The sequence below is a fragment of the Saccopteryx bilineata genome, chromosome 9 (assembly GCF_036850765.1).
Source record: "Saccopteryx bilineata isolate mSacBil1 chromosome 9, mSacBil1_pri_phased_curated, whole genome shotgun sequence".
NCBI classification, from domain to species: Eukaryota; Metazoa; Chordata; class Mammalia; order Chiroptera; family Emballonuridae; genus Saccopteryx; species Saccopteryx bilineata.
Genome location: NC_089498.1, coordinates 89927349 through 89949950, shown reverse-complemented (window position 1 = coordinate 89949950; position 22602 = coordinate 89927349). Strand labels below are relative to the sequence as shown.

The 22602-nt window shown below is 39.0% G+C and overlaps 1 protein-coding gene across 2 annotated transcripts in view; it reads left to right on the top strand.

Annotated features, from left to right (window-relative positions):
* The window catches only part of WAPL (WAPL cohesin release factor), a 95942-nt gene that overhangs the window by 19268 nt on the left and 54072 nt on the right, over positions 1–22602 (top strand). Inside the window, exons 3-4 of one of the 2 annotated variants that reach the window (XM_066242087.1) lie at positions 12216–13256; positions 17103–17203. In XM_066242087.1, the coding sequence (XP_066098184.1) occupies positions 12216–13256; positions 17103–17203 (1142 nt within the window). Of the gene's footprint in view, positions 1–12215; positions 13257–17084; positions 17204–22602 lie in introns of both variants that reach the window. The other variant, XM_066242086.1, reaches the window with a different exon arrangement.

The following is a 22602-nucleotide window of genomic DNA, read 5'->3' as shown; positions in this document are numbered from 1 at the left end:
TGCTCCAATGGAGCCTTGGCTGCGGGAGGGGAAGAGAGAGACAGAGAGGAAGGAGAGGGGGAGGGGTGGAGAAGCAGATGGGCACTTCTGTGTGCCCTGGCCGGGAATCGAACCCGGGACTTCCGTATGCCAGGCTGACGCTCTACCATTGAGCCAACCAGCCAGGGCCAACTTTTTTTTTTTTAATTTTTACTGAGAGGAGGGAAAGGCAGAGAGAGACTCCCACATGTGCCCTGACAGGATCCACTGGGCAAGCTCACTGGGGGCAATGCTCTGCTCATCTGGGGCCCTTGCTCCAGAGCCATTTTTTAGCACCTGAGGCAGAGGCCATGGGCCCATTCTCAGCCACCAGGACCATCTTGCTCTAATTGTGCCTTGGCTGCGGGAGGGGAGGAGAAGGGAGATGGAGAGGGAGAGAGGTGGACAAGCAGATGGTCGCTTCTCCTGTGTTACCTGACCAAGTGTCAAACCCAGGACATCCGCATGCCGGGCCACACTCTACCACTGAGCCAATTGCTTAGGGCCTAAATTCATAAACTTTTAAGAAATTAAACTTTAATTATAATGTTCTAAGTGTTTAAAAATTCTTCTAGATTGTTTGGGCAACAATTACCAGTGCATAATTGATCAAGTATGAATGTTAAACATTTTAAGGCAAATTTATTGGAAATGTACCTCTTAATGACATAGGTGGAGTTTTTTCAATTAATTCATGCATATATAGATGAATATCATTGCTAGAGTAAGAAGAGTCTTTGGTGCCTGACCAGGTGGTGGTGCAGTAAATAGAGCGTCAGCCTGGGACCCTGAGGATTCAGGTTCAAAACCCCAAAGTTGCCAGCTTGAGCACAGGCTCACTGACTTGAGTCCTGGATTGCCGGCCTGAGCGTAGGGTCATAGACATGACCCCAAGGTTACTGGCTTGAGCCCAAAGGTTGGTTGCTCGCTTGAAGCCCACGATCATTCGCTTGAACAAGGAGTCACTGGCTCAGCTGGAGCCCCTGGTCAAGGCACATACAAGAAAGCAGTCAGTGAACAACTAAGGTGCTGAGTTGATGCTTCTCATCTCTCTCCCTTCCTGTCTGTCTCTCTTGTTAAAAAAAAAAAGTTCTTGGCATTTATCTATTATTTTCTAGTATATGTAAATACTGAGAAACCATATTGGTAAAAATAATGGACCAGTTGTGTTATAGCAGTTTCTATTTTGAAAGCAGTAATTGGGAAACACCTGATATGCAAAAGATTTGTTGCCTCAACTTTTTTATTTTATTTGTTTTATTTTTTTTGTGACAGAGAGAGAGGGACAGATAGGGACAGATAGACAGGAAGGGAGAGAGATGAGAAACATCAATTCTTTGTTGTGGTTCCTTAGTTCATTGACTGTTCTCATATGTGCCTGATGGGAGGGGTGGCTACAGTAGACCGAGTAACCCCCTTGCTCAAGCCAGAGACCTTGGGTCCAAGGTGGTGAGCTTTGCTCAAACCAGATGAGCCCACACTCAAGCTGGTGACCTTGGGGTCTTGAACCTGGGTCCTCCACATCCCAGTCCGATGCTCTATCCACTGCGCCACCACCTGGTCAGGTGTACCTCAACTTTAAAGTTACTCAGTTACTAAGCATAGAAGCCAATAATATTTTATAGATTATGCTCTAGAGTTTGAGCAATGTACCATAGTAATATTAGAGATGAGTGAGTGATAGACCATTATTCACATTGTGGGAGGATTAGTTACCAGTGAGTTAGTTTTGGACCAGAGTACCTACATTCAAAGTTGAGGATTTAGAAATGAATTTCCTTAAAACCTAATTGTGTTTTTGACTGACTGTGGTAGCATCCACCTGGAATGCTGAGGTCACAAGTTCGAAATCCTGGGCTTGCCTGGTCAAAACACATATGAGAAGCAAATATGAGTTGATGCTTCCTGCTTTTCCCTTCTCCCTTCTCTCCTCCTCCCCTTCTCCCTCCTCCTCCCCTTCTCCCTCCTCCTCTCTCCTCTCCCCTCTCCTCCCTCTCCCTTCCCCTCTCTCTTACTCTCTCCCTCCCCTTTCCCTGCCATCGCTCCCTTTCCTTCTCCCTCTCTCTCCCTTCCTCTCTCTCTTCCTCTCCTCTCCCCTCTCTCCTTCTCCCTCCCCCTCCCCTCTCTCCCTCTCCCTCCCCTCCCCTCTCTCCCTCTCCCTCCCCCTCCCCCTCTCCTTTCTCCCTTCCCCCTTTCTCCTCCCCCTCTCCTTTCTCCCTCCCCCCTTTATCCTCCCCCTCTCCTTCCCCCTCCCATCTCCCTCTCCCCTTTACCTCCCCCTTCCCTCTCTACTTCCCCTTTGCCTCTCTACCTCCCTCCTTCTCTCTCCACTTCCCTCCCCTGTCTTCTATCATTCCCCCCCTTCATCCCCCCCACCCTCTTTCCCTCTCCCTTTTTTCTCTCTCTAAAAAGAAATCATCTAAAAAAAACCCCACAACCCTAATTGTGTTTATATATATACTTTGGAAGGTGTTAGTATAACTAGGGGGTCTGTGGGGTCCATGTACCTATTTTAAAGAGTTAATTGCCACCTAGAAGGGAGGCCCACTGGTTGAGGAGTTGCTGGGGTATGGGGTGTGTTTCCTTTTCTATTGGTGAGTAGAGATGGCCAGCTTGAGCAGGAGGCCACTGGAGCGGGTGGGCTGTGGCAGTTGACAGTAAGGCTCTCAACAGGCTATGTGGATGTGGGATGAGGGGAGGTTGAGTTAACTTGAACTGCTGTGTAGTGTGCCCAGTTGAGTAGCATTCTTGAAGTTTTATGTTTATTTTTTATCTTTTAAAATTAAATGTAAAATTTGTGCTGATAGGTATGCTCTATAAAATATTAAAATGTTTTAAATTACTGTTGAACTATGTAAGATTTTTTAAAGTACTTTTTACCTTTCAACTTTTTGAGTACAATTGATGCACTGAGGAAGATGTGACACAGTTTTTCCTGTGGCTTTTTAGATGCCTCTGGTCAAGAGCCACCTATCCTTGTTGACTGTGAAAAGAATCAGCTCCTTTTCACAGAAGCAAATAAATTTTTTTTATTTTTAATTTTAATGAGAGGAAGGGAGGCAAAGACAGACTCCTGCCTGCCCTGGGACTGACCTGGATCCACCTGGCCAGCCCACTAGGAGTGATGCTCTGCCACTCTGGGTCATTGCTCCATTGCAACTGGAGCCATTTTTTAGTGCCTGAGGCAGAGGTCAGGGAACCACCCTCAGCGCACGGTGCCAACTCGCTCTAATCCAGCCGTGGCTGCAGGAGATGAGAGGAAAGAGTGAGAAGCAAGAGAGGGAGAGTTGGAGAAGCAGATGGGTGCTTCTCCTGTGTGCCCTGACTGGGAATTGAACCTGGCTCATGCACACGCCAGGTTGGTGCTTTACCACTGAGCCAGCTGGCCAGGATCACAAATAATTTCTTGTATAGCTTTCCATAGTCTTTAATATGCATAGCATCACATCTTTGTATCATCACACATATCACACAAATGGGAGCTGTGTGTCTGATGCATGCTATATATATAGTACTGTGCCTTTAAAAATACTTAAGGAAAGATCTTTAAAGATGTGCACTTCCCTATATTTTTAGATATACCTTGTTCTTTTTTTAGCAACTTCATGTTTTTCCATTGTATGTAGGTACTTGAAACTAGTCTTAGAGATATTTTGGCTGTTTTTAGTCTTTTGATATTACAAATAAATGCTACATTGATTTTTCTACTTCTGTTTTTGAGCATCATGTCTCAGTATAGGAGATGTTTCTAGAAAGGGAATGAAAGGGCACATATTTAAATTTTCAAATGATATTGCCAAATTTCCCACTACCGGTGTGACTTTTTTTTTTTTTTTTTTCGGTGTGACTTTTTTTTTGCATCATCCTCCTATTAGCCAACTATGCCAACTGAAAAGTAGAAAAATGTTTATTTTGGGGTTTTAAGTTTTTATTTTAGGATTTGTACATCTTTATTTGTATGTCTGTCTGTATGTATGTGTGTATATGTATGTATTTTCTTTTCCAAGTGAGAGGAGGAGAGATAGACAGCTTCCCACATGTGTCCTGACTGGGATCCATCTGGCAACCCCCATCTGGGGTGATGGTCTTCCCATCTTGGGCCATGCTGTCAACCGAGCTATTTTTAGCACCTGAGGCAGAGGCCCCTTGGAGCCATCCTCCGTGCTGGGCCAATGCATCAAAGCAATTGAGCCATGCCTTTGGGGGGGGGGGGAGAAAAGGGGGAGCAAAAGGGGTGGAGAAGCAGATGGTCGCTGCTTCTGTGTGCCTTGACTGGATATTGAACCCATGACTTCCATAAGCTGGGCTAACACTCTACCAGTGAGCCAACTGGCTAGGGCAGTGTTTCCCAACCTTTTTTGTGCCATGCCCCACCTTAACCTTTCTAAAATTTTTATGTCCCCCCTATGTAACATTCATAATTTTTAACATTAAAAATTGATTTGTTCACTTAATAAACATAAATGATAGGTTCTAGGAAGAAATCACTATGAAATTGTTAACAAAACACAGTAAGTAAAATTTCAAAACATATAATGAAAAACAAATTTAAATTCCAAATAATTTTAATACAGATTTTTCTATATTAATTTATTATTTTAATTTAGTGTGATTCTTGTGCTTGATGCTTGCTGCACAGAGATTTTATATTAGGTTCCAATTTGGTTAGCTTTAGTCTCAAATCTCCACGTTGTGTTATATCCAGCCGATTTCTTTTTTTTACCAGTAAATCATTTACAGCACTAAATCCACATTCAGCTAAAAATGAAGATGGAAACGGTAGCAATAGTTTTCTTGCACATTTGGTTGAATTTGGGTATTTGATTTCTGTTTCCTCACAAAGCCATGCCATCGCTCCTTTGATATTAAATAAAGCTTTAACTGACTCATCATTTTGCAATTCTGCGAGTTCTTCTTGATACTGCATATTTGATATATCAGACAAATCCACTAACATTGACTGCATCATCCATGTTGGGAAATCAATTTGTTTTAAATCAGAAAATCTTTCTTTTAAATCAGCCGATAGAATATTCAAATGATTGACAATAACAAGTAAAGCGGTATCAGTTACTTCACATTTTTGGAGCCAATGAAACTGTTTAAAGTTTTTGTTGTTCTTAATATATTTCTGACATAACTCAATATTGGTAATGAAACCAAATATTTTTGCTTTTGCATCGACAAGAGTTTTATTTGTTCCTTGAAGTTGCTTATTTAATATATTTAATTTTCAAAGATATCGGCTAAATAACTCACAAATGCTTTACCATCTATTGTTAACAGATACTTCATTTCAGGTTTGTCGCTTAAAAAATCACTAAGAGTATCAAATAGTTCCATAAATCTTTTCAAACAGTTTCCTTTATATAGCCATCTTACCTCAGTATGAAGTAAAAGTCTCACATGGTCTTCATTTTATTCTTCACAAAATAGCTTGAAAAGACGCTCACATTTGGCACTAGCTTTAATAGCATTAACACATTTTATTACTGTATGTAATACTTCATTCAGAACAGGCGAGATGTTTTTAGCTACCAAGTTTTCCCTATGAATAACACAATGCACAAGAATCATTTCTGGATTCGCATCTTTCATCAATTTTAAGCAGCCATTTTTCTTGCCCATCATATTGGGAGCACCATCTGCAGCACAAGATGTTGTATTTTTCATGGGTATATCTTTGACATCTGAGTAGTTTTTTAGCTTATTATATATATCTTTGGAGGTATTGGTGCTTTCTAATCTTTTACAGAACATTTCTTCAGCAAAATGTCCTTTATCAATATATCTTACGTGAGTTATCAATACTGCCTCACTGTCTCTCAAAGTTGATTCATCCATTTGCAAGGAGAATTTTCTTGTTTTCAGCTTTTCAATACGTTGTTTTTCAATATCCTCACTCATTTCGTCTATTCTTCTGCTAATAGTATTTCACTGAGTGGCATAGCTTTTACATCTTTGTCATCTTATATCTTACGTGAGTTATCAGTACTGCCTCACTGTCTCTCAAAGTTGATTCATCCATTTGCAAGGAGAATTTTCTTGTTTTCAGCTTTTCAACAAGTTGTTTTTCAATATCCTCACTCATTTTGTCTATTCTGCTAATAGTATTGTCACTGAGTGGCATAGCTTTTACATCTTTGTCATCTTTTTCAAGAACCATTTTAAGAAATGCTGATATTGACGGTTTTATTAAATTCTCTCCTATAGTGTGATTTTCTCCAGTTTTAGCGATGAATAAAGAAATTTGATAACAAGCCTCAAGAACATGATTATTAGTTGAAGTATGAGCAGTAAATAGAGACTTTAATGTTGTTTTTTCAAAATTTTTCTTTAAAGTTTTAAAGTAACTCAAATCTGAATTAATATGAGCACTATGTTTCGCCTTCAAATGCGCCTCAAGATGACCTCGTTTCATTGATTCGTTGGTCAAGCATTGCTGGCATAAAAGACAAAAAGGAATCTGCTCATCGTGAACAGCGGGCATGAACCCAAATTTTAAATATTCCTTCGAATATTGATGAGGTTTTTTTTTGCTTGCACCACTCATTTTACTATGGGCTATAAGAAATAAAAATAAGATCAATTAAAATCTAATATTAAAATATGTGTTAAAATATATTCAATGTGACAGAGTAAACGTATACTAAAAATTCATATTTATTTAAATGTATATAACACATTTACTACACTACCACCGCAAATCAAAAGGTATCTATATTTTTTCCCCTTGACAAAATTTTCTGGAAAGTTATGCTTCTAAAATTAAAATTGTCGTGCATGCACTATTATAGTCCCAGTAATATTTATAAAATATTAGTGCTTTCTAGCCCCGATGCAAGAAGTACTTAATAAAGAGTTTAATATGATAAAAATAAAATCAAATACTTACCAATTATATCTATACAATATATATATGTATATTTATTAAATCAACGAGCTTTTACAACAGTTTTGACTGACACTTATTTCAAATTAACACCAACTGAATGATGTGAAACACTACAGAAGTTGCGATGGGCCAATTAGGTGAGAATAACTGCGTTGTTTAGCGAGTTTTTAAAACGTCCCGGGTTCCCCGTGGCAGACGGCCCGCTCCGCGGTGAACCCAGGATGAAGTTTACTTGACGACGCCAATCACCCAGTTGATATTTTGGTCTCGTCAAACAAAATTATACTTAATAATTATTTACCGCAATTATTTAAGAATTGCATTTTGTTAAATTTGGCACCGATATCTAGCATTGCATTTAAATGGCCCAGGGTGAAAGAGTTAAAGTCGTGTCGAGTCCATTTTCAAATTGCCCCCCTTAACTATCGAATTGCCCCCCTGTGGGGCATGGACCCCACGTTGGGAAACACCGGGCTAGGGCCTTTGTGTGTGTATTTAAATTTACGAAAATGATATCATGCTGTTTTGTACTTTGCTCTTTCACTTAATGTATCTTGGGGATAATTTTCTGTCAGTATATAGAAGTTTTTTCTGGCCTCCCTTAATTTTTATTTAAAATACTGCTGCATGATTTGTCAACTTCTATATGTGCTATGAATTCCTTAACCAGTTCCTTGTTAATGCCAGGCTTTGGGGTTGTTTCCAGTGTTTATTTATTTTATTTTATTTTTAAGTTGCTTTATTTTTCAGGCAAACACCATTTAAATGTGTGATGACCATCAACCAGTAACTTATGTCTGTGAGAATGGTATACAGGCTCATATTTCCTTATTTGAAAACTTTGGTGCCAGATTTGTCTTAGAATTTAGGATTATTTTTGAAATAATAGACATTATATATTTTACATTAACACTCAAAGACAGTGTTTCTTCATAAAAAGAAAATACCCACCTATGTAGGATACATACTATCAATAGCCTCACTTAGAAGAGATAGTGATCAGGTTTTGCTTCACAGTGGATTATGAGAAAACTCAGTTTTCAGAACTTTTTGGATTTTGGAATTGTGGATACAAGCTTAGGAACTTGTAATAGTAACTTCTTCAGATGGTTGCTCTGAGATCAAATGAAATGATAGAAAGTACCAAGGAGAGTACCAGGTACATACCGAAGGTTTAGTAGATATAAATATAGTTCTTTTACTTTGATTTTTCTCTCCAGCTTTATTGGGATATAATTGGCAAATAACATTGTGTACTTTGATTTTTAATTGTGAATGAAATAGAGTATCTTTTCATAATTATACCTTTTTATTTAATTTACTATTGCCTATGTCTCTATGTTCTTTTTCTACTGGGATGTTGAATTTATGGATGTGTAAGAATTCTTTATACATTTTATGGAAACTAGCCTTTTGCATTTTCCTAATGACTACTGAGTGCTTATTTGTTATCAGTATAGTTTCTTTGGTGATGTCTTCAGATTTTTTGCTCATTTTTAATTGAGTTTAGTTTCTTGTTGAACTCTAAAATTTTTTATATATTCTGGATATGGGGCTTTTATCAGCTAAATATGTTGCAGACATTTTTTCAAAGTCTGTGGCTTTATCTTTACATTGTCTTTTACAGAACAGTTTTTTTTTAACCAATGAATGTAAATATATTTAAATTTCTTTTTTTTAATAATTTTATTTTTTTAATGGGGCGACATCAATAAATCAGGATACATATATTCAAAGATAACAAGTCCAGGTTATCTTGTCTTTCAATTATGTTGCATACCCATCACCCAAAGTCAGATTGTCCTCTGTCATCTTCTATCTAGTTTTCTTTGTGCCCCTTCCCCTCCCCCTTTCCCTCTCCCTTTCCCCCCTCCGTCCGTAACCACCACACTCTTATGAATGTCTCTTAGTTTCACTTTTATGTCCCACCTACGTATGGAATAATGCAGTTTCTGTTTTTTTCTGATTTACTTATTTCACTTCCTATAATGTTATCAAGATCCCACCATTTTGCTGTAAATGATCCAATGTCATCATTTCTTATGGCTGAGTAGTATTCCATAGTGTATATGTGCCACATCTTCTTTATTTAGTCATCTATTGACAGGCTTTTTGGTTGTTTCCATGTCCTGGCCACTGTGAACAATGCTGCAATGAACATGGGGCTGCATGTGTCTTTACGTATCAATGTTTCTGAGTTTTGGGGGTATATACCCAGTAGAGGGATTGCTGGGTCATAAGGTAGTTCTATTTTCAGTTTTTTGAGAACCACTCTACTTTCTTCCATAATGGTTGTACTACTTTACATTCCCACCAACAGTGTATGAGGGTTCCTTTTTCTCCACAGCCTCTCCAACATTTGCCTCTCCTGTCTTGTTAATAATAGCTAATCTAACAGGTGTGAGGCGGTATCTCATTGCAGTTTTAATTTGCATTTCTCTAATAAGAAGTTATTAATTTTAATCAAATTCCTATTTTATCAGATATTTCTTTTGTAACAAGGGAGTTCACTCTTTTTGTTGGACAGTGTTTTAATTGATCTTTAATGTTCTTGTTCATCAGTTCTTTTAATCTTTTATTTTTCAATTACAGTTAACAAACATTAGTGTCAAGTGACTTAGACCTTGCATAACTTTTTTTTTTTTTTTTGATAGAGACAGATAGGGACAGTCAGAAAAGCATCAGCTCCTCCTTGCGGCATCTCAGTTGTTCATTGATTGCTTGTTCATTGACTGTTTTCTCACGTGTGCTCTGACCTGGGGGCCACAGCAGAGCGAGTGACTCCCTGCTCAAACCGGTGACCATGGGGTCATGTCTATGATCCCATGCTCCAGCTAGTGAAACCATGTTCAAGCAGGCGCGACCTCGTGGTCTTGAACTTGGGTTCTCCACGTCCCAGTCAGTCGCTCCATCCACTGCGCCACCATCTGGTCAGGCAGACTTTGCATAACTTGACACTGTACATTGTTATGAGAATAATATTGACTGAATTTTCAATGCTGCACTTTACATCCCCGTGCTTTTTCTGTAACCACCCGTTTGTACTTCTTAATCCCTTCACCTGTTTCATGCATCTCTCCCCAACTGCTCTCCCATCTGACAACTGTCAAAATGTTCTGTTTCTGTTCTGCTTGTTCATTGATTTTGTTTTTTTTAGATTCAGTTGTTGATATGTATTTATTGTCATTTATTGTTTATATTTTCTATCTTTTTCTTTTTCCTTATTTCATCTTCAAAACCCTTTAACATTTCATATAATACAGGTTTGTTGGTGATTAACTAACTCCTTTAGTTTTTCCTTGTCTGGGAAGCTCTATCTGTCCTTTGATTCTAAATGACAGCTTCGCTAGGTAGAGTAATCTTAGTAGTAGGTCCTTGCTTTTTATCACTTTGAATGTTTTTTGCCACTGCTTGGCCTGCAAAGTTTCTGTTGAGAAATCAGCTGACAGTCTTATGGGTGCTCTCTTGTAGGTAACTAACTCCCCCCCCTCCCCCCCCCCCCCCTGCTTATAAGAGTCTCTCTTTGTCTTTAACCTTTTGCATTTTAATTATGATGTTGTGTCTTGGTGTGGGCCTCTTTGGGTTTATCCTGTTTGGAACTCTCTGCTTCCTGGACTTGTATCTATTTCCTTCACCAGATTAAGGTAGTCTTAGTCATTATTTTTTTTCAAATAGGTTTTCAATTTCTTGTTCTCTTCTTCTTCCCGCACCCCCATGTTTACACGCTTGAAGTCCCAAAGGCTCGTTATATTGTCCTCATTTTTTTTATTCTTTTTTTATTTTGATGTTCTGATTAGGTGTTTTTGCTTCCTTATATTCCAAATCACTGATTTGATTCTCAGCTTGATCTCAGCTATTATAGATTTCCTGTAAATTATTTTTCATTTTGTTAGTGTAGCTTTTACTTTGTGACATTAAGACAATGGAATGCTATACAGTTATAAATATGATGTAGTATCATGTTAAATGACATTTCATAGACCTTTGTGTTATACTAAGCATTTCCATAGGCATTTATTCATAAAAAATTTCTTTAGTAACAAAGTAAAGGAGTCTGGGTTAGTAGTTTTTGAACAGGTGAGAAAATTGAAGACTTCACGAAAACTCCCAAAGTTTGGGCTCTTGCGTAAGCTCTAAAGAACTAGTTTAACCGGGGTGATACTAGTTTCCAGACTCAGCTACCTAGTGCTCTTTCCACTTGTATAAAAGCGGTGGTATCGTTTCTTCATACTTGATTTTAGACTCGGCTTTGCTTATATGCCTTTTAAAGTATCAGATATCATAGTTTATTATTTTTGGATTTTAGTGTTTTGCGCTTAGTGGTTGGTACTTCTGAGATTATGAAAACTATAGTTCCTTGTCTTCAGCTGGGAAGTTCCTGAGAATAAAACAAATATAAATTAGATGCATTCTAAGGCTAGTAAATATAAATCTTAACAAGTTAAATTGTAGTTAAATCCATTGGAGTAGCATTAACAAATTAAGGTGCACATTTAAAATTTTTTTTTATTTTTTGGCATAAATATTTGCTAGTGTTTTTCTACCAATGAGTGCTAGAAGAATTAATCATAATATCAGTTTGAATCGTATTTTCATCTCATATAGAAAGGTTAACAAAAATGTCTGATGATAAAAATTAAAGACAACAAAAATGAATTCCTCAACTACAAAATGAATAGACAGATTAAGATTTACTCCTGGCTGATATGCATAAATAGGCAATTAACTCAGGCTTTTAAAAAGAAAGTTATTGAAATCCTAGGACTTAAGGTTTGAAGAATGGAAAGTAGAAATGGCTAAAGAAAGGTAAAGCTGGAAACAGGTTTCTAGACAGAGCTGGCATGGCTAATGGACAGTCCTACCTTACAGAAATACAGATGCTAGAATGTCTTTATTTATTGTGTTACACTGACTTTATTCTACTTAAATATGTTTTAATGTAAGCATTTTTATTTGAAAAACCATTATACCTCTGAGGTTTGGCTGAGTCATTTATATGTTATTTTGAATTGATCTAATTGCTTAGCATTACTGAATTGGTTTAAGTAACAATTTTAAGGGATGCCTAGCGAGAGGTCTGTAGAAGACGTGAGAATTATATATACATCCTAAAAAGGTGGAAGGGGAAATGTGAAATATATAAGCATTGATTTCACTATTTAAAATAATTGCAATCAAGATTCATTGATTCTATGCTATGCATTACAACTATCCTTGTTATTTGTTTGTGTGCTATTTGTTTATTGACTTTTACTTTGATGTCACTCATTTTTAATTCTGACTTAATTTTTAATTTTTGTAGATAAAATGGAGAATTTTAGTGATGATTATGAAAAGAATAGTTACCATATTCACAAAAATGCTGAAGACAGTACTAAGAAACCCAATGCAGAGACTGTAGTGGCTTCTGGATACAAAGTGGATGAAATCAAGGAAACAAATGATACTTGGAACTCTCAGCTTGGAAAAACATCGGACTCTCCATCAGAAATACCTCTGATTAAGGGAACTGCAAGAACTGGTTTGTATGAATGGGATAATGATTTTGAAGATGTCAGATCAGAAGATTGTATCTTAAATTTGGATAGTGACCCTCCTTTGGAGATGAAGGATGAGGATTTTAAAAATCCGTTGGAAAATCTAAACGAAGGTATTGAGGAGGACATCGTACAAAGTGTTCTTAGGCCAACCAACTGTAGGACGTACTGTAGAGTCAATAAAGCAAAATCCTCACAAGGAACATCGAATTTTGATAAGCTGTTAGACGGCACCAGTCAGGCCTTAGCCAAAGCAAACAGTGAATCAAGTAAAGATGGCCTGAATCAGGCAAAGAAAAGCAGTGTAAGTTGTGGGACCAGTTTTAGAGGGACAGTTGGACGGACTAGAGATTACACTGTTTTACATCCATCTTGCTTGTCAGTCTGTAATGTCACCATACAGGATACTATGGAACGCAGCATGGATGAGTTCACTGCATCAACTCCTGCCGATTTGGGAGAAGCTGGCCGTCTAAGAAAAAAGGCAGATATTGCAACTTCAAAGACTACTACTAGATTTCGACCTAGTAATACTAAATCCAAAAAGGATGTTAAACTTGAATTTTTTGGTTTTGAAGATCATGATGAGACAGGAGGTGATGAAGGAGGTTCTGGGAGTTCTAATTATAAAATTAAGTATTTTGGCTTTGACGATCTCAGTGAAAGTGATGATGATGAAGATGATGACTGTCAAGTGGAAAGCAAGACAAGCAAAAAAAGAACTAAAACAGCTCCATCATCCTTGCAGCCTCCTCTAGAAAGCAATGATAATTCCCAGGACAGTCAGTCTAGTACTAATAATGCAGGTAAGACTTCTTTAAAAAATTGTGATAAAGTTTTTCAGGTCTAAGTCAGCAGCTGCTTAGTTTCCTCCTACTCAGTTTTAACTTATGTTTAATTTTAATAGAAGTACTGTTTAGAACTACAGATTGCCTTATCCAAAGGTACAACTTTTTAAATGTTAATCAAATTTTACATTGTAAGGAGCCAACTTTTGATTGTGGAGTTTTTTCCATTTGTTTTTTAATTTTACTATTGGCATTTGAGAATTTTAAAGTGTGTATGTGTATTCAGGGTTAACAGACTTTTTTTTTCCCCCCAAAGTTAGAAGTGGGGAAGCAGTCACGCAGACTCCCGCATGTGCCTGACCGGAATCCACCTGGCATGCCCACCAGGGGGCGATGCTCTGCCCATTTGGCGTGTTGCTCCCCTGCGGCTGGAGCCATTCTAGCACCTGAGGTGGAGGCCATGGAGCCGTCCTCAGCAACCGGGCCAACTTTGCTCTAATGGAGCCTTGGCCATGAGAGGAGAAGAGAGAGAGAGAGAGAGAGAGAGGAAGGAGAGGGGGAGGGGTGGAGAAGCAGATGGGCGCTTCTCTTGTGTGCCCTGGCTGGGAATTGAACCCGGGACTTCCACAAACTGGGCCAATGCTCTACCACTGAGCCAACCGGCCAGGGCCTAACAGGCATCTTGATGTTTCCTTTGGAAAATTCAAATGTGTTGAATACAGGAAGATAGATTTTGGACATTTAGAACTAGTCTGGTAGATGGTTGTAATGAGGGAAATGTAAGAAACTTAAAATTGATAAAGAACCTTTGCATTTGGCTCAGAACTAAACTAATAAATGTTAAAAACATTCTGGAGAAATCTTAGTTTGAAGTTAAGTTTAAATCATAATCTTAATTATCCTCTTAAAGTGACAAAATTAAAAAGTAATAGTTAAGTAATTTTTATTCTTAATGATGAAAATTTAATTTGTCTCTTAAGATAGTAGGACCAGTAATACCTAGAGGTCCTCAAGGAGTTAATAGTCTCCACTGTGAGAGACAAGCTAAAGAAATAGGTTAGCTTTGCTATAATTAAGTCATTACTTAACAAGGGTTTTGTGAAGTGAATTGACAGCTGAGTGAGGAAGAATATGTGAAAGCCTCTTGGATACAGGGGCTATATTTATTTGTATTTGACCAAATACAGTTTTTCTGTATTGGTTTAATAAAGTTTTGGCCCTGGCTGGATAGCTTGCTTGGCCGGAGCATTGTCTTGCAATGCAGAGGTGGCTGGTTCGGTCCTTGGCAGGGGCACATACAGAAACAGATTGATGCTTCTGTCTCCCCCTTACCCCCCTTCCTCTCTCTAGATTCAATAAAAATAAAAATAATAAAAATTTAAAAAAAAAGAATAAAAAGCTTTTGTCCTATTAGGGTCATAGAGGAATTAGAATTTTAATAGTATTCTTCCACAAAGGTTTTCTCATAGAGTGTAAATCATACTAGAGACTACCTACCACTTTGTTTCACTTGGCCTAAAAATAGTTTTTCTAGATTAGAATCACTCTTATCTAAAAACTAGAATTACACAGGAGTAGCTTCTAAGGGCTCATCCCTAACTCCCTCACAGCAAAAAAAAAAAAAAAAAAAATATCAATGTTGTCTTGAATCTCTGCTGGAGAACTCAGGTTTACAGGAACCTTACTAGTTACTTGAGATCTGACTGGGCAGTCAGCTTTAAAGTTGCTTACTCAGGGGAATGATAAGTAAAAATGTATGACACTGGAGCGCTTGTCTGCTGCAATTCACTTAGCTCGTACACTAACCTTGATGGCAAATTATCTTAATCTGCAATGGAAAATCTGTGGCTGAAATTTATATCTTGGGATAATGTAACTTTTTAAACTTTCAAATGTGAATTTATTAGGCTTCCTTTTAAAAACTTCTAAGTTGAGCCTGACCAGGTGGTGACGCAGTGTATATATAGAGTTACTGACCTGGACCCTGAGGGCCCAGGTTTGAAACCTCAGGTTGCCGACTTGAGCAAGGGGTCACTGGCTTGGCTGGAGCCCCCCTGGTCAAGGCACATATGAAAAGCAGTTAGTGAACAACTAGGGTACCGCCACTATAAGTTGATGCTTCTTATCTCTCCTTTCCTGTCTGTCTGTCTCTCACTAAAAAACAAACAAAAAAAACTAAATAAAAATTTTAAATTAGAGATATTTGAGTTGGATTTTTTTTTAATTTTTTGATTCATTTGAGAGAGAGGAAACAAGGGGGGTGCCAAGAAAGGGGGGGAAAGACAGAGAGAGAGAGAAGCATCAGCTTGTTTCACTTAGTTCCATTTAGTTGTGTACTGCTTGATTGCTTCTTGTACATGGCCTGACCAGGGGTCAAACCTTCAACCTCTGGTGTGCTGGTTTGACACTTGCCACTGAGTCACCTGGCCAGGGCTGAGTTGGAATTTGGGTCTTCATGTAATGTATGAAATAGCAAACTTTTTTTTTTTTGTATTTTTCTGAAGCTGGAAACGGGGAGAGACAGTCAGACAGACTCCCGCATGTGCCCGACCGGGATCCACCCGGCATGCCCACCAGGGGCGATGCTCTGCCGCGACCAGAGCCACTCTAGCATCTGGGGCAGAGGCCAAGGAGCCATCCCCAGCGCCCGGGCCATCTTTGCTCCAATGGAGCCTTGGCTGCGGGAGGGGAAGAGAGAGACAGAGAGGAAGGAGAGGGGGAGGGGTGGAGAAGCAAATGGGCGCTTCTCCTGTGTGCCCTGGCCGGGAATCGAACCCGGGTCCCCCGCGCACCAGGCCGACGCTCTACTGCTGAGCCAACCGGCCCGGGCCAGCAGACATTTTTAAAGTCTGTCCTAGAGAAAAGTTTTCCTATTTTCTTCTTTTTTAAGCTTGAGAGGGAAAAATAAAAAATATTTATAACCATTTGGGAAACAATCTGATCTTTTGATTAGTTTTGTGTGATGGTCCCCTAAATCACTAAACTACACTGGATTAGGTCATTTTGTATCTTTTGCCAAAGATAGCCATTTAATTTTTTTTTTTTTGTGTATTTTTCTGAAGCTGGAAACAGGGAGAGACAGTCAGACAGACTCCCGCATGCGCCCGACCGGGATCCACCCGGCACGCCCACCAGGGGGCGACGCTCTGCCGTGACCAGAGCCACTCTAGCGCCTGGGGCAGAGGCCAAGGAGCCATCCCCAGCGCCCGGGCCATCTTTGCACCAATGGAGCCTTGGCTGCGGGAGGGGAAGAGACAGACAGAGAGGAAGGAGGAGGGGGGTGGAGAAGCAAATGGGCACTTCTCCTATGTGCCCTGGCCGGGAATTGAACCTGGGTCCCCCGCATGCCAGGCCGACGCTCTACCGCTAAGCCAACCGGCCAGGGCCCATTTAATTTTTTTTTAAAATGTGGTCTTTGTAGATAAAAGTGGGCATTCTTTGAAGGCCAATATTATTTTGTCCTTAAATTCTAGGAAAATGTAGAAGATAGATACCACTTGATAATTGTATGTGGGTGTTTAAAGTAGGCCATGCTGATGTTCGTGTCAGGATATATCTAATGGTTATTTTGTGAAAGAATTGGCTTTTCCATTTATGCAAAATAAAATGGGAGCATATACATAACAGATTTCTACTTTTTTCTTGAGGGGGTGGGACAAGTATTATGAGAATGGGAGAATGAGACTTAATATTGTTGAGAGGATTTTGTCAACTGTGTGGTGCTTTTATTCCTTTATTCTTTTTTTCCCAACAGTGTGCCCCCTCCCTCCCCACCAAATGTTCATAGATTGTTTGGTAAATAATTTGAAATGTTAGAAAGCTAGCTAGTTTTGATTACCATTTCAGAAAACTTGGATTTTACAGAGGACTTGCCTGGTGTGCCTGAAAGTGTGAAGAAGCCCCCAAATAAACAAGGAGATAAATCAAAGGAAAATACCAGAAAGATTTTTAGTGGCCCCAAAAGGGTAAGTAAAGCATTATCCATGACTTGTAATATTTATTTATTATTGGAGGTGTCAGCTCTTTTTTTATTTGAAAATGACTAAAAGATATTATGGCAATTAAATTTTCTTGCAATGAGTAAATGTAAGTCATTTTTTAAAAACATTGTAACCATTTTTTTGAAGTGTGGTAAAATATGTTTATTATATGCAAATATACAATTAAAGGACATTGAATACATTCACAGTGTTGTATAATCATCACTATTATCTATACCCAAAACATTTTAATCGTCTCCAACAAAACTCTGTACCCATTAAACATAACTCATATAACTTCCCCTTTACTCTCCTTCCTTCTGGTCCTCGTAAGCACTATTCTACTTTCTATCTCTATGAACTTGCCTGTTGTAGGTACCTCATATAAGTGGGTTATTTCACTAAGCATAATGGTGTCAAAGTCATTGATGTTGTAGCCTGTATGAACATTGCATACTTTTTTATGGTTGACTAATAGTCCATTGTTTATATATTCATCTGTTGGTGGATACCTGGTTTTTACCTTCTGGCTATTTGAGTTCCTGCTCCCAATTCTTTTGACTATCTAAGAGTAGAATTTTGGAGGATAGATGTTAGGTCTTTGTTTAACTGCCCAAATGTTTTCCACCTTGGCTGTACCATTTTATACTCTTACCAGGGATGCTTAAAGTTGCTAATTTCTTCACATTCTTACCAGCACTTATTTTGAGGGTTTTTTTTTTAATAGCAATTCTAATAGCTGTGAAATGGTATTTGCATTTTCCTAACTAGTGATGTTGAGCATCTTTTCATGTACTTACTAGCCACTTGTTTATCTATTTTGGAGAAAGGTCTACTCAGGTTATTTGCCCAGTTTTTGAGGTGTTTTTGTTGTTGAGTTACAGGAGTTCTTTGTGTATTGTAGATATCAGTGCCTAATTAGATACATGATTGGGGAACAAAATTTTTGTTGCATCCACAAAAACACTTGTTCTTACCTAATTCAAGTGTGGTGATCTCAAATCTGACATTAGCTTTTCTCTGTAAGCTACAGTTTTTTTGCAATTCAAGATTTTAGGTTTTCATCTTATTGTGAAATTTTCAACATTTAGTTTAACATAATGAAGTAGAATGTCTTTTTGGGTATCATCTTTGTGAAAAGATAATTTATATAATGCAATAAATATACTAATACACTAAAAGATATGATTGCATCAGAATTTGTCTACAATTTTGAAATAGAACATATTAAAACTTATTTTAATCATAAAATTTGTGCAAAACATAAAAATTCTATTCAGGCAAAAATTTGCATTTGTAGCTCTTGCGTTTGTGTAGTTGTTGAGGATAGGCTCGTTTGATGCTTCAGCAGTAGTCTGCTCATCACTAACAGCTCCAAGATTTTCAGGAAACTTATCAAAGTGACTGTTCAGGAAGTGAATATTAACGCTCATGTTACATCCAATGTCACGGAAAGCCAACAGCATCCTTTGAACCAGAAGTTCATAGTTTTCTGCTTTTTTGTTACCAAGAAAGTTCTTTGTAACCGCCACGAAAGACTGCCATGCTGCTTTCTCCTTCTTATTCATCTTCCTGGCAAATTCTTCGTCACGTATGAGGGTTCGAATTTGAGGTCCATTGAATACACCTGCTTTTATCTTATCGAAAGACAAGGCAGGAAAAGCAGAAATAATATGTTTGAAAGCATTCACTTTCTCTATTCAAAGCCTGAACAAACTGCTTCATTAAGCCAAGTTTGATGTGAAGTGGGGGGAAAATGATCCTGTCTTGATTAACTACAGGTTCATTCACAATATTTTGCATCCCTGCTTCCAGAGCTTCACGTTTCGACCACTTCTTCTGTGTCCAGTGTTTCTCCCAAGCTCAGCTGTCCCACAAACACAGAAAGCAGGGATACTTTGTGAAACTTCTCTGTTGTTCTAGCAGGAAATTTACCATTTTAAGATCCACACAAATGATCCAGTTATGCTCCTCATACTTCAGTAAGTCGAGGACAATTTTTATGTCATTATCTTCTCGCAGATGAGTTGAATAACCAATTGGAACTCCTGCATAAACATTACCATTGTGTAGGAGAACACATTTCAGACTCCGTTTAGAGCTGTCAAGAAATAGCCACCATTCTGTTGGACTATAAGTGGTAACACCTAGCTGGCTGAGTAGACTACTGATATCATGATAGTAAACAAAGTGTTTGTCTTCAGGAAAAAAGTCCACAAAAATTTGTTCACACTTCCTGAAATGGGATACTTTAGTTGACCGGTGAAGTACATTCTTTTTTTGAAGCCTGAAGGGTAATAACTCAGCTGCTTTCTTTGATAGGCCCAAATCTCTTACTAAGTCATTCAATTCGGGTTGGCTAAACTGCTGAGGGGTTAATGACTGCTTGGCATCAGAAGAAGACCCTTTAGATTCTACAACCATTTCCTCATGCATCTTATCAAAATACACTTGATCACCACGTTCACTTTCTTCGTCCTTAGAAGAAATAAAACCATTGAAAACTGGAACCAGGAGTGTCTCAGAGTGTGGGATATTGCTGAAGAAATATTAGGATATGCGATCATATGCCGTTTTTTCTTGTGGATGCCCTTTGTATGGATCAGACAGAAATAACAGTCACTGCTGTGGTCCTTAGGTTCACGCCAAACAAGGGGAATACCAAAAGGCATTCCTTTGCGTTTTCCTTTTGTCCAGTCACAAAGCATTTCCTCACAATATGATACACAATATGAGGAGCCCAATTCTTGTCTTGATCACCAAGGAGAACGTGAAAATAGGCAATATGTGCACGTGTCACAAATGATGAAATATTGCACCTTTGACATTGAAGTGTGTAACAGCCACATATATAACAGAAGGTGTCAGGACTATTACATTTATGCCTACTCGAAGAAGTCATGATTCAATCTTAAAACAAAATGTGTTTTTATCAGATAATTTTTTACATTTAAAAAACTACAATTATGTAAAAGTGATATTTGTAAAACATTAATTACGTTGTTATGTTCAATCCAAGAGTCGTTGCCCTTTAACTCCAATTTAAAAACCAATGCATGCCATTAACTATAACAAAAAGAAATTAAAATTGCATAAAAACTAGAGCATGCACCAAAAAACGGATTTCAAATTTGGAATCAGCGATACAGAAATAAATAGAAACAGTTATAAAACCTCATGCAACAGAAAATGAAAAAAAAATTGTTCCCCAATGTATGCATAGATTCCCCCATTGTTGTCTTTCTACTCGCTCGATAGTGTGCTGTAGCACACATTTATTTATTTATTTATTTAATTTATTTATTTTTTATTCAGTGAGAGGAGGAGAGGCAGAGACAGACTCCCACATGCGCCCTGACCAGGATCCACCCAGTGGGCCCACTAGGGGGCAATGCTCTACCCATCTGGGGCATTGCTCTGCTGCTCAGCAACCTATCTCTTCTTAGCTCCTGAAGAGAGGCCATGGAGCCATCCTCAGTGCCTAGGCCAACTGGCTTCAATTGAGCCAAGTCTGCAGGAGGGGAAGAAAGAGAGAGAGAAGCGAGAGGGGGAGCGGTTGAGAAGCAAATGGGTGTTTCTTCTGTGTGTCCTGACAGGGAATTGAACCCAGGACATCCACACATTGGGCTGACACTCTATGACTGAGCCAGCTGGACAGGGCCCACAAATTTTTTAAATTTGGTAAACTCCAATTTATTTTTTCTTTTGTTGCCTGTGCTTTTGGTGTTATATCATTGCCAAACTTGTCATGTAGCTTTGCCACTTATCTCTTTTTTTTTTAATTAATTAATTTATTTTTTACAAAGACAGAGAGAGTCAGAGAGAGGGATAGACGGACAGACAGACAGAAACGAAGAGATGAGAAGCATCAATCATTAGTTTTTTGTTGCGTATTGCAACACCTTAGTTGTTCATTGATTGCTTTCTCATATGTGCCTTGACCGTGGGCCTTCAGCAGACCGAGTAACCCCTTGCTGGAGCCAGCGACCTTGGGTCCAAGCTGGTGAGCTTTTTTGCTCAAACCAGATGAGCCCGCGCTCAAGCCGGCGACCTCGGGGTCTTGAACCTCGGTCCTCAGCATCATAGTCCAACGCTCTATCCACTGCGCCACCGCCCGGACAGGCACTTCTTCTTTTTTTTATAGTGAGAGTAGGGGAGGCAGAGACATATTCCCACATGCGCTCCAACCGGGATCCACCTGGCAAGCCTACTAGGGGGTGATGCTCTACCCATCTGAGGCTCTTGATTTGTTGCAATGGAGCCATTTTTTAGCACCTGAGGCAGAGGCCATGGAGCCATCCTCAGAGCCTGGGACCAACTTGCTCCAATGGAGCCTGGCTGCAAGAGGGGAGGAGGAGAGAGAGAGAGAGAGAGAGAAACAAGAGGGGGAAGGGTGGAGAAGCAGATGGGCACTTCTCCTTTGTGCTGTCTGGGAATTGAGCCCCGGGACATCCATACGTGGGGTTGACACTTGACCACTGAGCAAACCACCAGGGCTTCCATTGGTCTAAAGTTCTAAACTATTTATGTATGTATGTATGTGTATGTATGTATGTATGTATGTATGTATGTGATGGAGACAGAGAGAGGGACAGAGAGATAGGAATAGACAGACAGGAAGGTAGAGAGATGAGAAACATTAATTCTTTGTTACTACTCGTCAGTCTCTGTAGTTGTTCATTGATTGCTTTCTCATATATACCTTGATTGGGGGGTTGCAGAGGGAGTGACCCCTTACTGAAGCCAATGACCTTGGGCTTTAAGCCAGCAACCTTTGGGCTCAAGTCAGTGACCCCACACTCAAGCCGGATGAGCCTGTTCTTAAGCTGGTGACCTTGGTGTTTCGAACGTGGGTCCTCCACATCCCAGTCCAACGCTCTATCCACTGTACCACTGCCTGGTCAGGCAAGAGTTTTATACTTTTAAATCTTACAGAAGTGTTTATTTTGTGTTTATTTTTGTATTAGTGTTAAGAGGCCAACATAATTTTTTTTTTGATAGGGAACTCTTTACTAATTTGCATGTCACTCTTACACAAAGGCTGTGCTAATCTCTTTTCATGCAGTTTTAGTATATGTACGACTAAAGCGAGCATCTAACTTCATTCTTGATTCATTATGTACATCATTTTAATATGGTTCAGCATAGAGATTGAGAATAATTTGTTTGCCTTTACCTTTTTATTAAAAATGTTTTTATGTCAAGTCCTGCCGGGGGTGAGGACGACGGAGATGCAAAGACCCAACTCCTGGGACCAGGTTCAGTGACGCAGATCCACTTTATTCAGGAAGTAAGCTAGCTTATATACATGGGTTCAGCCAATAGGGTGTTACAGCATGTCCTTCATAGCCAATGGCTGAAAAGGTCAGGGAGCTGCATGGTTG